Source organism: Malus sylvestris, chromosome 13, assembly GCF_916048215.2.
Source record: "Malus sylvestris chromosome 13, drMalSylv7.2, whole genome shotgun sequence".
NCBI classification, from domain to species: Eukaryota; Viridiplantae; Streptophyta; class Magnoliopsida; order Rosales; family Rosaceae; genus Malus; species Malus sylvestris.
The window spans coordinates 4753347-4767892 of record NC_062272.1 but is presented as its reverse complement, the minus strand read 5'-3'; the positions used below and the strand labels follow the sequence as shown (position 1 = coordinate 4767892).

The 14546-nt window shown below is 38.4% G+C and overlaps 3 protein-coding genes across 5 annotated transcripts; 1 reads left to right on the top strand and 2 right to left on the bottom strand.

Annotated features, from left to right (window-relative positions):
- The first annotated feature begins 535 nt into the window (after positions 1 to 535).
- Positions 536 to 2656, top strand: LOC126596540 (pentatricopeptide repeat-containing protein At1g26900, mitochondrial). The gene has a single exon (XM_050263162.1). It carries the CDS (start codon positions 774 to 776, stop codon positions 2538 to 2540), a length of 1767 nt encoding a protein of 588 aa, XP_050119119.1. The 5' UTR covers positions 536 to 773; the 3' UTR covers positions 2541 to 2656.
- On the bottom strand, positions 2568 to 8042 carry LOC126596539 (PH, RCC1 and FYVE domains-containing protein 1-like). Of its 3 annotated transcripts, XM_050263160.1 has the most exons (10): positions 7823 to 8042; positions 7230 to 7679; positions 7002 to 7088; positions 6840 to 6929; positions 6573 to 6653; positions 6279 to 6473; positions 4087 to 6171; positions 3703 to 3849; positions 3293 to 3582; positions 2568 to 2950 (listed from the first exon to the last, which is right to left on the bottom strand). In XM_050263160.1, the coding sequence occupies exons 2-10, from the start codon at positions 7275 to 7277 to the stop codon at positions 2857 to 2859; spliced, it is 3117 nt and encodes a 1038-aa protein (XP_050119117.1). In that variant the 5' UTR covers positions 7278 to 7679; positions 7823 to 8042; the 3' UTR covers positions 2568 to 2856. The 3 variants fall into 3 exon arrangements, with proteins under 3 accessions (XP_050119117.1, XP_050119116.1, XP_050119118.1); XM_050263159.1 differs by having other exon boundaries at positions 7230 to 8042; XM_050263161.1 differs by having other exon boundaries at positions 6279 to 6452; positions 7230 to 8039.
- A 1132-nt stretch (positions 8043 to 9174) lies between these two features.
- On the bottom strand, positions 9175 to 11185 carry LOC126596542 (HVA22-like protein c). Its single transcript, XM_050263163.1, has 5 exons — positions 11023 to 11185; positions 10874 to 10900; positions 10514 to 10636; positions 10114 to 10366; positions 9175 to 9366 (listed from the first exon to the last, which is right to left on the bottom strand). The coding sequence occupies exons 1-5, from the start codon at positions 11088 to 11090 to the stop codon at positions 9298 to 9300; spliced, it is 540 nt and encodes a 179-aa protein (XP_050119120.1). The 5' UTR covers positions 11091 to 11185; the 3' UTR covers positions 9175 to 9297.
- Between the last annotated feature and the right edge of the window lie 3361 nt (positions 11186 to 14546).

The following is a 14546-nucleotide window of genomic DNA, read 5'->3' as shown; positions in this document are numbered from 1 at the left end:
AAGTTAAAATAAAAAGAGAGTGGTGGTTACTAGATACTGTTACTTATGGTATTTCAATTGCATGTAAGTTCTCACCATAACAAGATACAATAAAAAAAAAAGAACCTGATAGTCGCGATGACAAGATCCTATTGCTTACATTTTCACGGACGAAAGTCTAAAATTAATTGACTACCATAACAACCGAGAGAAACTTACTAGCATGGAAGTTGTGTAATTTGTGGAGTTCAAGACCGGTCAGGATACCAAGATGACAATATCCCAAACTATACGACATATGAGCAAGTTAAAACAAAAAGAGAGTGGTAGTTACTAGATACTATTACTTATGATATTTCAGCTGCATGTAAGTTCTCACCATAACAAGATACAATAAAAAAAAAAGAACCTGATAGTCGCGATGACAAGATCCTATTGCTTACATTTTCACGAACAAAAGTCTAAAATTAATTGACTACCATAACAACCGAGAGAAACTTACTAGCATGGAAGTTGTGTAATTTGTGGAGTTCAAGACCGGTCAGGATACCAAGATGACAATATCCCAAACTAGACGACATATGAGCAAATTAAAACAAAACGAGAGTGGTAGTTACTAGGTACTATTACTTGGTATTCCAGTTGCATGAACTTTTTGAACTTTATTGAATGGAATGCAAAAACTGACACTACTATACATGGCTTCGGAGCTTTGGTATTTGAATGCCTGAATTTTTGGCGTGAGCTCCAAACAATTCAAACGCTGCCGCCGCCGTGCCAGCGCCGCATGGCTGATGACATTGATAGCCAAGTCGTCACGTCTGGGGCAAAGACTCACACTTTCGCCCACACACAACTCCGTCTTCTTCCAAGATCTCAGCCTCATTTCTCTTTTACCATCCTGCAAAACAGTCTCAGAAATCTCACAGATCCATGGGTCCATGGTCAAGACTGGTCTCGACCACCTTCCTTTTCCCTCCAGCAAGCTTCTCGCCTCTTCCATCCAAGACATCCAATACGCCGCCGCCATTTTCAACCGAATACAAAACCCAAATCTCTTCATGTTTAATACCATGCTCAGAGCCTACTCCATCAGCGATGATCCAAAGCATGCTTTTCATATCTTCAATAACCTGAGAGCTCAGAATATCACGCTGGACCAGTTCTCTTTCGTCGCGACGATCAAAGCCTGCGCTCGTGAATCGGCCATTGGGACCGGCCGAGGGATTCATGGGGTTGTTGTGAGGTCTGGGTTTGGACCGTTTGTCAATGTAAAGAATACCCTTTTGCAGTTTTATTGTAGTTCTGGGAAGATTGAAGATGCCCGGAAGGTGTTTGATGAATTTCCTCAAAGAAATGATTTGGTTTCGTTGAATACTTTGATGGGCGGGTATCTTCATGCGTCTAAGCCTCATGTGGTTGTGGATTTGTTCAAGCAAATGTGTAGAATCGGTTTTGAAGCTACTGTGACCACCGTTTTGAACCTTTTGTCTGCCATTGGTGGTTTAGAGAGTCACCTTGGAGAAGAGTGTATTCATGGCTATTGCATCAAGATTGGATTCTGTTCGGATTTACATGTTCTTACTGCTTTGATTGATGCGTACGCGAAGAAAGGGGAAATCGATTTAGGACGTCGGATTTTCAATGGAGTTTCTGTGAAGGATGTCGTGTTATGGAATTGTTTGGTTGATAAGCATGCAAGATGTGGCATGGTAGAAGAAGCAGTAGCCTTGTTAAGGCTGATGAAACTCGAAGGAATGAAACCGAATTCATCTACATTGGCCGGGTTGCTTTCAGTTTGTGCTGCTTCTGGGTCTGTAAGTGTAGGGAGTTGCATTAAGGATTATGTGGAAGACGAGAACTTGGTATTGGATGCGGTTCTCGGAACAGCTCTGGTTGATATGTATGCTAAATGTGGGTTTTTGGACAAGGCACTTGACATCTTTGAGAGCATGGAAAGCAAAGATGTGAAATCATGGACTGCCATGATTTCAGGTTATGGTGTTCATGGGCAGGCGGGTAATGCCATAAGGCTATTCGATAGGATGGAAGAAGAGGGCTGTCAACCTAATGAGGTCACTTTCTTAGCAGTTTTAAGTGCTTGCAGCCATGGAGGGCTGGTGGCAGAGGGAGTTAGGTGTTTCGAGATGATGGTTTGCAAGTATGGCTTTGTGCCGAAGGTGGAACACTATGGTTGTATGGTCGATCTTTTGGGTCGTGCCGGGTTGTTGGAGGAAGCACATAAACTAATTGAAAGCTTGCCCGTTAAGACTGATGTTACAGCATGGCGTGCACTGCTTTCGGCTTGCAGGGTTTATGGGTATGTTGCTCTCGGGGAATCTGTACAGAAAGTGCTACTGGAACTTAATGATGATCATCCGACCAATTCAATGCTATTATCAGGTACTTACGCGATTGCCGGAAGGTTGCCGGATCATATAACAAGAAGGCAGGAAATAGAAGATGAAAATATGGCGGGAGAAGTGAAATTTCGGCCAGTTCGAATAGAAGACAACCTGATTAAGGAAGCTGGACTGAGCTCAATTGAGATGGATAGTTAAGGTTGAAGAACTGTGTTCAACTTGATGTACAAAAGATAAGGTTAGAGATTGATATTTGTACAAAACTAGTATTTTGGCACAAATTTAAGGGAAAAAAAACAGCATTAACCGCAGAATATCTAGAATTCTCAAATGTCTTTCTCATCTTTTCAATTTTGACATCCTAATATATCAGTCTACCTACTAATTCCGACTCCATATCCTTCGCCCTATCTCGGCGGAATGATTTACGGGTTCAATAATTTACACGTTCTGGTGGGGAAGAGGATCATTGGTTGTACGCATATGAGGTTTGCACAGGAGAGCTGACAGCATATTACTCTGCACCTTTTATGTTGTGCCGCTCACATAACTTTACCCCATTTTCAGCCCACCATCTCTCCGCTGCTTCTTCAGTGAAATGTCTCCGGCTGTCGAACAACAATTTAAATTTCAGCAAACAAGATAGAGGGCATCAAATACATTTCATCAATCCGCACCGTGATATTATAAAGTCGATTGTAATAGTTTCGTTCGAAAAATCTAGACTATGGAAAACTAACATAGATATGAATGATTCAGAAATGGTAGGATAATGTGAGAAAGCTGATGGAGATTCCTCAAGGTAATGGATTCAAATGCAATGACGGCACAACGTGGCAGGCCGAAAAAGAAACAGAGTGAATCTTCTGCAGCCTAAGCCATGGCCTTAGATATTTACTTGGTTGTATTTATCTGACTCTGAAAATAAAGGGGGAGGAGGAGAGAGGTACCTGAAGCGAACACGCCTGAGTTCATTACTGCCGTCTGGCAAGGAGCTTAGAGTTATATATACACCAGGTTCATCTTGTAGCACCCGCTCGGACTTTCCAGTTGGTGATTTAGTCCCATTAGTTAGGATTCGATCCATTGAATTGCCATTGGACAAAGTTTGCGAAGTATTTATGTTTGACAGAGAGGGCTCTTTGGATAACTGGTTTCCAAAGCTGATTGCATGCGAAATAGAACCTGTATTGCAGTGACTCATCTGCCCTTCAGGCATTCTTTCAGACATCTCCTTCAACTGTTCGACAAGTAAAATCAGTGTAACACTAGAAAATTACGGAGGATAGGATAAGTTGCAACGCCAAAGAATCAGAAAGCATAAGAAAAAACAGAACATCGAACACAGAACGGTTGCAACCTGAGCAGTTAGAGATTTAATAACTTCTTTTGCAGATTTGCGTTTTTCAGCTTCATCTGCGGCTATTGCAGAGACCTCCTTCAATTTCTTTGATGTGCGTTGAAGTTCAGCTTCAAGATGCTGGGATTTGAGAGTAAGGCCTTCTACCTACATAGTTTTTGGAACAATTTCAGCGTAATGTATACACATTACTTTAACTAATTTTCGTAAGGATGCAAATTTTAATCCAATTCCTCAGTTCATAAGCTAGGCTAGTTCCTCTCTCTTCAGCAGCTACAGAATGTCAAAGATTTGGATCCCAGAACCCACCAAAAGATTTAGTTATATGCACGGATGTCATCAACTATTAGATTGTAGACATTAAAGCACTATAAAAAGGCCTACCTGTGTCCTTAATTGTATGATTTCTTGGCTCAAACTTCCATTTATATGCTTTGAATCCTCAAGAATGATTTCTTCAGAAGACCGGCGTGGACTTGACTTTCCTGAAACAGGAGATGTATACCGAGAAGCCTTTTTAGAGGCAGGAATAGAAGGCGAAACAACTTTTTCTGAACCTGCAGTGGGAGGAGTTGATGCTCTTGTCAAATTAAAACCCCCTAACTGCAACTGTCCATTCAAATCTGGGAAGACACGATTATCACGCACTTCTGGTTTTCTTTCTTGCTTAAGCTGCTTGCTTTCGCCCTGGTTGTTTGTGCCAAAAGAAGAGAGTCTGGAGAGCGTTGCCCGTAACATAGGGATCAGATTTTCTTTATCTGTCACCTCATGGGATTTAGGACGCATATTTCCACTTCTTATTGGACTTCGCAAAGCAGAACTGGCTTCTGCAGCCTTCTTCAGTTTACTATAACACTCGTCGCACACCCGATATGGCTTGTTCGTATTTGGAGCCAAGGCAGCTTTCAGAGATTTCTTGCTGCTGCATGCTTTGCAGAAGACTAGCCCACAGTTGTAACAATTGTGACGTTTTCTTCTGAAACCAAAGGGATTGTGACAATCAGAGCAAACAGAATGGTCAGCACTTGATACCCATTTATGAAGACAAATGGCCGCCGTTAGGTTTGGACCACATGCTACACTCTTTACTTGCTTATCCTTCATACAATCAACAGGGGTAGGCGTATATCTATGATCATTGTCTCCGTGGCCTAGTTGCCCATTCGAACCCCTTCCCCAAGTATAAACCTCAGTCTTGGAAGTCAAAACTGCAACATGATAAGAACCGCATGCAATTTCTTCCACAAAACTAATTTCACCCTCGACCAGAGTGGGAACTTTCCCGTCAGCTGAAGGATTCCCAAGCTGTCCATAAGCAGCACTTCCCATCGTATATACTTGTCCTGAGGTTGTAAGGCCAACTGTGAGATTATGGCCACAGGCTACTTGACAAATATTTTTATCAACCAATGCAGCTACGCGTGCAGGAACTAGCTTAGATTGTTCATCACCATGTCCAAGTCGGCCTTTATCACCATCACCCCAAGTGTAGAGCTTCCCATATGAAGAGTTACTAGAAGTCTCGGGGCTAGACGATTCATTCACTACTTCAACAACTGCAGCAGTGTGCCAAATACCACAAGCAATCCTTGTTGTTCTTAGCCCTCTCAAAGTCTCCACCTCCCGCGGCGTGCTTGTGCTACTATGATCCCCATGTCCTAAGGCACCAAAAGTTCCATCCCCAAAGGTAAATAACTGGCCACCTGATGTCACAGCAGCTGTATGCCACGGTCCACAAGCGATATAGGATATGTGGATACCTTCCAAGTGACCACATACCTTTTTGGGAATCCAGTGACTAACTTCACTTCCATGCCCAAGCAGGCCAAAATGATGAGTACCATCACCCCATGTATAGAGATCTCCAGAAAGTGTAACAGCACAAGTGTGATATTCCCCACATGCCACTAATTCCACATTCATCCCACTAAGAGTCTCAATGAGCTTTGGGTGGGAAACATCTGTATCAACACCGTGACCAAGCCTGCCTCCTGACTCCTCTCCCCAGCTGAAGATTTCCCCTTGCTTGGTGACTAGAACAGCATGTCTGGCACCACAAGCAATTCCGTGAACATCTACGACCACTGTTGATTCTAATACCTTAGGCAGAAGAGCATCCGTCCTGGAACCATATGAGCTCCCTACTCTATCCACACCGCCTCCAAGTACTCCACCACCAATACCTTCGCCCCAAATAAAAACATCTCCTAAAGTATCAAAATCATCTTGACAAGAACCTTGACTAGACGAGCTTACAGCACTAGATAAACTAACCCGAAATGCTTCAGATGCAGAATTTCGACCATTGGAGTTATCCACAGATACAGGTGATAACGATGCATTTGAGACTGATTCAGCTTGTATGGCATTCTTGGGGGTGGCGGTATAAGATATTATGTCAGCGAATGCTCGTCCTAATCTACTCTGTGGGATATTCTCCAAAGAAACTCCCTCAGTATCTCTTGGATCCTGTCGTATTTGGTAAAAACACCAAGAAATAAAACGTAAATGCCAGATACATCAAGAGAAGTATATTCTTTGTTTCCTTATAAAAGAAATAACAACAGATAAATCACCCCAATGCAGAATGGTGTCACTGTTGGAGAATGTCGCCGAGTCCGAGCATGGGGGCTATCTATTGATGTGCCCTCCAATCTTGATTCGCTTCTCCAGTTCCGGTAATTACCTCGAGTGATTATCGCCTTAAGACCAACAAACCAAACTTCAGCTTCATCTTTGTCTTTACATATCTGTCCAGCAGGGGGTGGTAACTGATTAAACCATGATATACCAGAAAATACAATTTCTCAGGTGCTTTATACATGCAGTTGCATCAATGATCCTTGAATATATGTAGCAAATTTACTCACCAAGTCCAAGGACCTATCGTTGTATAGAAGCGAAAATGACTGGTACTCCTTTTCAGGCCGTGGATACCGCTGAAATATTGCCTGCAAAGAAAAACCGCAGTGATGTTTATAATTATCTATGGAAGGTAATTGGTGAAGCCACCAAAGAACAAATCTTCCATGTAAGCTTCTTTCGAGAGCAGGCATAAGCGTTCAAGAAAATTGAGATTTTACAGTCAAGCTTTGGTGGAGATTTTATCCGAAAACAGAATGGGAGCTGAAACTCACAGTACGCTGGCCAGGAATAATTGTCGAAACATGACAAAGTTTAAGGTGTTTTTCTTCTTTGCCAGAGTACCATATCAAAAGAGCCTCGTCCTGAAACGAAACCAGAATTATCTGAGCCAAAAGAGCAGAAACCAAACAAGGCTATATGTCGAGCCAACTTACATTAGAAAGCCGGAATGGGCAGAATTTCGGCTTCCCTCTGCGTCCATATTTTAACAAAGTTGCACCTTTCTTAAGTGCTGTGATGGCCTGCAAACAGAATGGAAAGAAGAAAAATGGAAACATGAGCTGAAATGACTAAGCTCAATACATCATTTGAACAAAAAAAATTTGTCATGGCTCACTCTGAGTGTTAATTCCATGGGAAATAACTGATGAAAAAGAACAAACCTGGTCGATATCCCTCTCGACCGGACCGCTTCTCTGAGGACTAGCCATTCAAGTTGCAATATCAGGTTTTGCCCAGAAGTCCAAGACCCAATACCCATTTGAACACCACCACCACCTAATACCATAACCCAATTCCCAACTCCTCCCCATTAAAACAACAAAAGGAAATTTTTTTGCTCCACCCCTAACCCATTACACCCACAAATAAACCTCGGCTCTCAACAACATAACCTTGCAGCTCAAGAAACTCAAACCCCTCCTCAGAATTTTGCAATTCCGTAAAACCAAACCCTAAATTTCAACCAAACGAGGCTCCACCGATCAACTTTCTGCTCCGAAACAGCTCAAACCAGCTCCTTGGAAATCAGAGAAACCCTAAAATTCACATACGCGGTCGAATTCCTCGGAAAACTTGAGATTTTTGTATTTTTCGACACCAAAGCACACATTCTAAACCAAAAGAGAGCGCAGATTAGGGCAAACGAAGACTGATTTTACCTACATTGCGAGAAAGATGAAGAAATTCGCCAAAAATCGGACGTCGCTCACTTCCAAAAAGAAAAAAGAAAGTTAAAAAAATTGGAAAAATTTACAGGAAAATGGGAGGAGAAGTAAGCGAGCGCTCTGCGACGTCGGAGAGGTCGTCGTCGTCGTCGTCGTCGTCGTCGGAGAGGTCGTCGTCAATGTGGAATGTAGCAGAGCTTCGGGGATTGTGGTTGTTTGTTAGCTAACGTGCGCGCCTCTCTCATTCTTTTCTTTTTCTTTTCCTTTTCCTTTCTCTCTTTCGTTCTTTTGAAGTTGAGCAGTTGGTTTTGTCGCTCCTGCTTCATGCCACGTCACCAACTGAAAATCTCGCGGGACCGGGATGGTTTGCTTTTGTCCTTATTTGCGCCAATAAGCACTGTCTTATTTCTTGACCAAGAAAAAAGCTTGTCGTATTTTGTTGACCAAGAAAAAAGCATGTCTTGTTTTGTTGACCCAAATAGAAACCATGTCTTATTTTTTGACCAAATTAAATAACACAGATTTCAGATTAGATAAATTAATTAGACTAATGTGGTTTTTTCTTTGTATTAAAGTTTGAATTTTTTTTATATATAATTTAGATGAATTTAGTGTAGTAAATATTTTGTATCATAATATCTGTATGTAGATGTGTCTGTTGTTATATTCAGTACAACGAATGTGTTTCTCTTATACAAATAAGCTTTGATTTTACTTTTGCAATCAAGATTGGTTTTAGAGTACAATATCGTTTAGATGAATCTGAAAATTAAATTAGTAGAAATACAAATATTGTATGTATTAAAGAAAACCAGTCCTGTTTATAAAATTAATTTTTAGCCTAGGTATAAAGAATAAGCTCGCTTTGGATTGCCACTTTGGTGGTCTTTTTAGATGATAAAAAAGCACCATTGAATTGATTCTTTATAGAGTTATGTCCCCTAATGCTTTGATAAGAAAAAGATGTCCCCCAATAATGTTTCGATCCCAAAATAAAGAACAAGAAGAAAGAGCTGTCACCAAATATGCTTTAAAAAACAAAAAATCAACAATATAAATAGCTTGTTTTGAAGTACTTTTAAAATTACTAAAAGCGTTTTTGGTAAAATTAATTTTAAATTACAAAATCACTTGGATTTTTATTAAAGAATATTCGTTTCAAAAACATTTTCAACTTTTGCTGGAATCCGATGTGAAGGTATCGGCTCAGTTATTGACTATATATTGGATTTAGGGTTTAGGGACATATGTTTTTTCGTTTCGTGATAAGAACTGTGATGAAACTTGCCATGCATATATATATATATATATATATATATATTCATTAAATAATTCAAGAAAATTATTAGTTTCGTTCTTGTTTATGTGGTTTTAAGTTGGTATCGCATTGTTAGATGTATGTGTTGGCTTAGCAGCACAATGCACTTGCAGCCAAAAATACTAAAAACCAAATCCACACACACCATTTCATGATTTAAGAGACGTACCATACAAAATGTTGTTTAGGAAAAGATCAGCATAAGTACTGTTAATAGAATTAATTAAGACAGGAACTGCGATTTAATTAGTACATATAATCGTCATCAAAGATCATGTAGTTGTTGCTCTTCCTGTTGCTCCTTTCTCTATCAGCCTGCAAACCAGAAATAATATTCCTTCATATACTTGCAACATGAACATGGAAAGATGATCACTACCAATTAACACTTATATTGTTTCTAACTTAATCACATTCACATATTACCAGTGAGTTGAATAAGGTTTTATATATATGAAAGACTGCTATAAATACAATTAGTAGTGGAACTATTATATGTGTTAGAGAGTTACAATAGTTACACCGTTACAATAGTTATAGACATTAATTCTAGAATAATAGCCAACTGTCAATTATGTTGTAGCTCTATATTTATGTTGATGTTTATGTTTATCGCCTTTGAGCTGTAACCGTATATTATTAGCCACCCATTTGTATATATATCTTGTATGTTGGTCTTGTAAATATTTAAGAAAATCAGTTTCTACACGTTATCAACTTTCTAAAGCCTCGTCCGATCCTCATTCTCCGTGTTTCTCTCCCTCATGGCAACCTCCTGCACGCTTCCTACTCTTTCCATTCCAAACAGTTCTCATCTTGTTTCCTTGAAACTCATTGACACCAACTATCTGATATGGGAAAGCCAAGTCAAACCGTTCCACCTCGGCCAAAATCTTTGGCGTTTTTTTGATGGTTCTACAATATATTTGCATTTTATCTGTATTTTAGTTTCTTAGCTTCTTCAGTTTCTACAATATGTTGTATTTTATCTGTATTTTAGTTTCTCAAGTTTCGACGTGGGACTTTCACATACACACAAATTAGCTAGGCATATCAATGTACCTTGCTTATGAGCCTTTCAAATGCTTCTGTCCCGTGCTCTTCCATGTACTTTTCGGCAGCGGTTAAAACGTCATCCGGCTTGCTGAAGAGGCTACCGCCCTTCTTTCTTGGGAAATACCACATTTGATGAGCAACTTGTGGGTTCATATAGTAGGGTCTGATGAAGCGTCGATATACATATGCAGCTCCGTTGAATTGTGGCAGCACCAACCAACATGTGAATATCAACTTGGCATAAGTCCATACCGGAAAGCTGATCGATAGTGAGGACATATATTATAGGATAATTAGGGTTATAGTTTGCCAGTTTCTAACTAGATACTTCATTAGACATTGAGAATTAGACCGGAATTAGTTATGAACAACATTCTATCTGAAATCTAACAAGAAAAAACAGTACCATTCAAGGATTTTGGCGAATGTGAGCTCGAAGATTGTCATCAGAGAATACAGAACCCAATAGGTAAGCCATTGTTGATCATCAGTACGAGACTTGGTTTCTATTGCCCTAATTGAAGCATATCTAGCAAAAAAAACACAACAATTATCATGAAACCATAGGTGATTGCTAGCGAAACTTCTAGTACGCTCAGGTGTATCCTATATATACAAATGTTTTGTTTATCATTGATTCTTAACTAAGATCTAACGGAAGAAATATATATTCAGTATGTAGAATACTCCATATAGCATACTAGAAAAACCGTATTAGCAGTGTTCGTTCAAGAAGAAAGGCACAGAATCATGATACTATACTTACAGGGGATAAACTAGTGTGACTAGAGGCCTGCAAATGAGAGACAAAGAATCCAACTTAGATATGTTAAGGACCAGATTAATTGAACAAGAACAATCATACATTTATGTAGTTGTAGAATTTAGAGATGGGGCTAATTAAGGGGGACATACAAAGCAAGAACATCAAAGTTGTTAGCCACAACTTGTAGAAAATTCCCAGAATTATCGTTACGACCCATCTCTTGCAGATTGGCTGTATACAATCTTACTGCTACGTCCTTTTGAGCTCTTATAAAATTATGAGCTGGGTCGATAAAAAGAGAGATTGGAGAAGGGTTTCAAAAAGCTGGCTATAAAGGTGACAAGAAAGAAAACGTTGAAAAGTTTGCAAAGTGTAAGCTGATTTTGCGGAGATTTGTACACAAGAAACTAGGCACCGATTTTTGAACTTCGAGCCTGCTTGACAGTAAGATACAGTCGCTAATCATCATTAGGGATTGAATTCTCTGTTAAATCCTTCTCCAACCTTGTTAATTAACTATCCAAACTTGTTGCGAACCCAGTTTTGTTCTAATCGTTTAACCCTAAATTGTGTTAGCCTCCAAATAGGCCAAATGATTGACAGCTTGTTACTACTAGACATTGCTAGTAGGCATGTTGATTAGATTGTCATGCCTCAGCAATATGGACCTGAATTGTCTACCTTCCTCATCTCATACATTTCTTATCTTTTTTTATTTTTGTGGTCACGATTAAGCTGCGTCAACATTTTATATTGATTTTTTTATAGAAATAATAAGACAAAAAATAATAAGAATATAAAATGTTTACGAAGTTTAACCGTGACCATATAAATAGAAGAGTATGAAATGGGGTAGGGCAGACAATCCAGGTCCCAACAATATTGACTTGTAAATGAGAAGTTACCGATCGAGTGAAAAAACTTAATCAAATCTAAAAGAGGTCACCACTCTCATCCTTCAAATCACTCGAACACTATAAAAATCATGCAGTAAGATTAAGTGATATCAGGACGATATCTCACGTAATTGTCACACAATTGACATAGAGATCAAATTTTGTTAAGACTGCTTTGCCCAAATTTTAGATAATGCATGACAGTCTTTAACTTCACAAAGAAATAGCAGATTTGATGTTAATTAATTGAGCAATAATTAGTGGGCGGATAAATTGGAGTGATATTTTAGTTAGTGCTTCTGCTCGAGGCCCAAAATCTAGGAAAATAAACAAATGAGGTGGCCCACCGTATGCAGATCACTATGGACAAGGATTGTCTGCCCTCCACTTTTGGTGCCCTTTCTGTGCCCTCCTGTTTGTGTGGTCACGGTTAAACCACGTCAACATTTTATATTATTATTTATTTTTTTCTTATTATATCTATAAAAAAATAATATAAAATGTTGACGTGGCTTAATCGTGATCACACAAAACAAGAAGGTACGAAAGGACACCAGAAATAGAGGGCAGACAATCCTTGTCCGATCACTATAGCTCTAGGTCCCGTTAAATCGTAAACAGTGCTGTTTTCACATATTTAATAACTTTCCTTCAGGTTCAAATTTTCTCTCGATGGAAGGAGGGAGGCATGGCCGAGAAACGGCAACTTCACTGCAATGTACTGTCACTATACACTGTGAAGCTTAAATTTTTAGGAAAACTAACGAAAAGTAAAAAAAAAAATTCATTTTAATTGAAAAACTATTTTTAAAGGTATAGTGAATATAGGGAAAGGTATAAATGTGATTTTTCGTTAAAAGTGAACAGTACCATGAGTGTTTTGTTAAAACTCCCTAAATTTTTTGCATGCAGTATCCAACATGCATGCATGTCACATTAAGACCTGACTATTTTTAATTTAGTTGACAAACATTGATTTCCATTCAATGGCGGAGCTAGAAAATTTTTTATGGGTGGGCTAGCCAAAAAAATTATCATAAAATCAAATGATTTTTATTTTATTTTTTGCTACATATATATTGCATGCACAAATTTAAGTTTAACGTATTTGTATACTTCAAATTTACTTGGCATGAACTCAACCATCTTTGCATTTGCAAACCGCAAATATTACAATGAATCATCAAATTTACATATATTTAGATGCAAAGACAAGAAGAAGATAAAAAACTTGACATCTCAATTACAATCACACAACTAGCACAAATCAAAACAAGGAAAGTAGATGTAAAGGCAATCTTAAAAAAATTGATTGAAACTAATATAAAGTCCGCTGAATCAAAGCAGAATAATCTTGAACAAAATGGCATCACATTTTCCATGATAAGTTTTATATTTCTAGTTATGCTAAATACTCGCCGGGCTAATTTCATTAAAAATTAATTCTTCTTGCAGTTTTTTTTTTTTGTCTATTATATTAGATTATGCACTACGAGATATACATATATGCACTAATATATATATGCACACACATATGCCACAAACTCTTCCTGGGCTACAGCCCACCGTAGCCTTTGGTGTGGCTACGCCATTGTTTCCATTAATTTGCTCTTGAATTTTTTGTTTTTTTTTGTTGTCATTTTGGTTTAAGATTCTTATTCTAGTCTCTTGGGCGTTGTTTGATATAGAAAATTGAATTGGAACAAATAAATCATGATTTTCAATGTATGTTAAAGGGAAATGAAAAAATTGTGGCCAACTTGAAAATAGGATACTCACAAGATAGTAGGAGTAGAAAGAAGAAAATTAAGTAGAATGAAGAAATTTTCTTCATGTGTATCCCCTTTGTAATCCCCTCAAAATGAAAAAATTCATTCTACGCTATCTTTAATATATCTTGAATTTAAAAGGTTACCCATTCTATAATTTAATCATATACAACATATTAACGAGGCCTTAAAAATTTACTAGCGATACCGAATTTGAGTATAGGATTAGAACAAACCAGAAGCATAGCCGGCAAGCTCAAACGGTTTGAAGACACATTCCTTTCAAATATCAATGATTAATCAGAATGATTAGAGAAGTATAGTACAACGAATCACACGCATACTTATCGAAGCATTAATATTTAATAGGGATGTGCTATCCACACCCTCTTTTTACTTCTCACACACCCCTTGTTAATTTATGTCCGTTGATTTTCTTTAATTCATCCGATCCGACAGCCGAAAACCAAAAAGATGTGAGAGAAGTAAAAAAGGATGTGTGGATATCATATCCCTATTTAATATTTATTGAGTGCTGGCGAACTCACCTCTAACTGTCTTAACTCCACACTCACTTTTTAATAAAAATTTCATACCAATTTTATCCTCTTAAAATGACTCCTAATGACCAAAGCAAAACAAAACAAAACAAAATAAAACCAAAAACAAAAAAAAATCTCTTTTCCATTCACCATCCCTCACAATTATTGTAATTCCTCGAAAAAAAAAAAGAAGAGAGGATTTTCTCCATTTTATATTCCTCTAGTTTAATCATATATAATAGTTCAAAGCATTTGACTAATAAAATAATTATTTAAATTTTCAAAAATGAAATGGGAGACGAGAAGAAGAAATTGGGCTTGGAGGGATGAGATTGGGTTGTCCCCAATTTGGAAATGGGGCATATGAGGATGAAATTTGCGAATGCAGGGGAGGGAAGGGGGTTGCGTTGGGGGTCTGAAGAGAGGAGGAAGAAGAGTCGCAATCGGCTGAAGATCTGGAAAATGA

Coding starts and splice junctions, on each gene's coding strand:
- LOC126596542 (XM_050263163.1), bottom strand. CDS start 11,090: ATGGGTCGTAACGATAATTCTGGGAATTTTCTACAAGTTGTGGCTAAC. Junction 10,901..11,022: donor AACTTTGATGTTCTTGCTTT/GTATGTCCCCCT, acceptor TCTCATTTGCAG/GCCTCTAGTCACACTAGTTT. Junction 9,367..10,113: donor TTGAAAGGCTCATAAGCAAG/GTACATTGATAT, acceptor TCTGGTTTGCAG/GCTGATAGAGAAAGGAGCAA.
- LOC126596540 (XM_050263162.1), top strand. CDS start 774: ATGACATTGATAGCCAAGTCGTCACGTCTGGGGCAAAGACTCACACTT.
- LOC126596539 (XM_050263159.1), bottom strand. CDS start 7,277: ATGGCTAGTCCTCAGAGAAGCGGTCCGGTCGAGAGGGATATCGACCAG. Junction 6,930..7,001: donor GCCCATTCCGGCTTTCTAAT/GTAAGTTGGCTC, acceptor GTTTCGTTTCAG/GACGAGGCTCTTTTGATATG. Junction 3,850..4,086: donor TCATACAATTAAGGACACAG/GTAGGCCTTTTT, acceptor AAAACTATGTAG/GTAGAAGGCCTTACTCTCAA.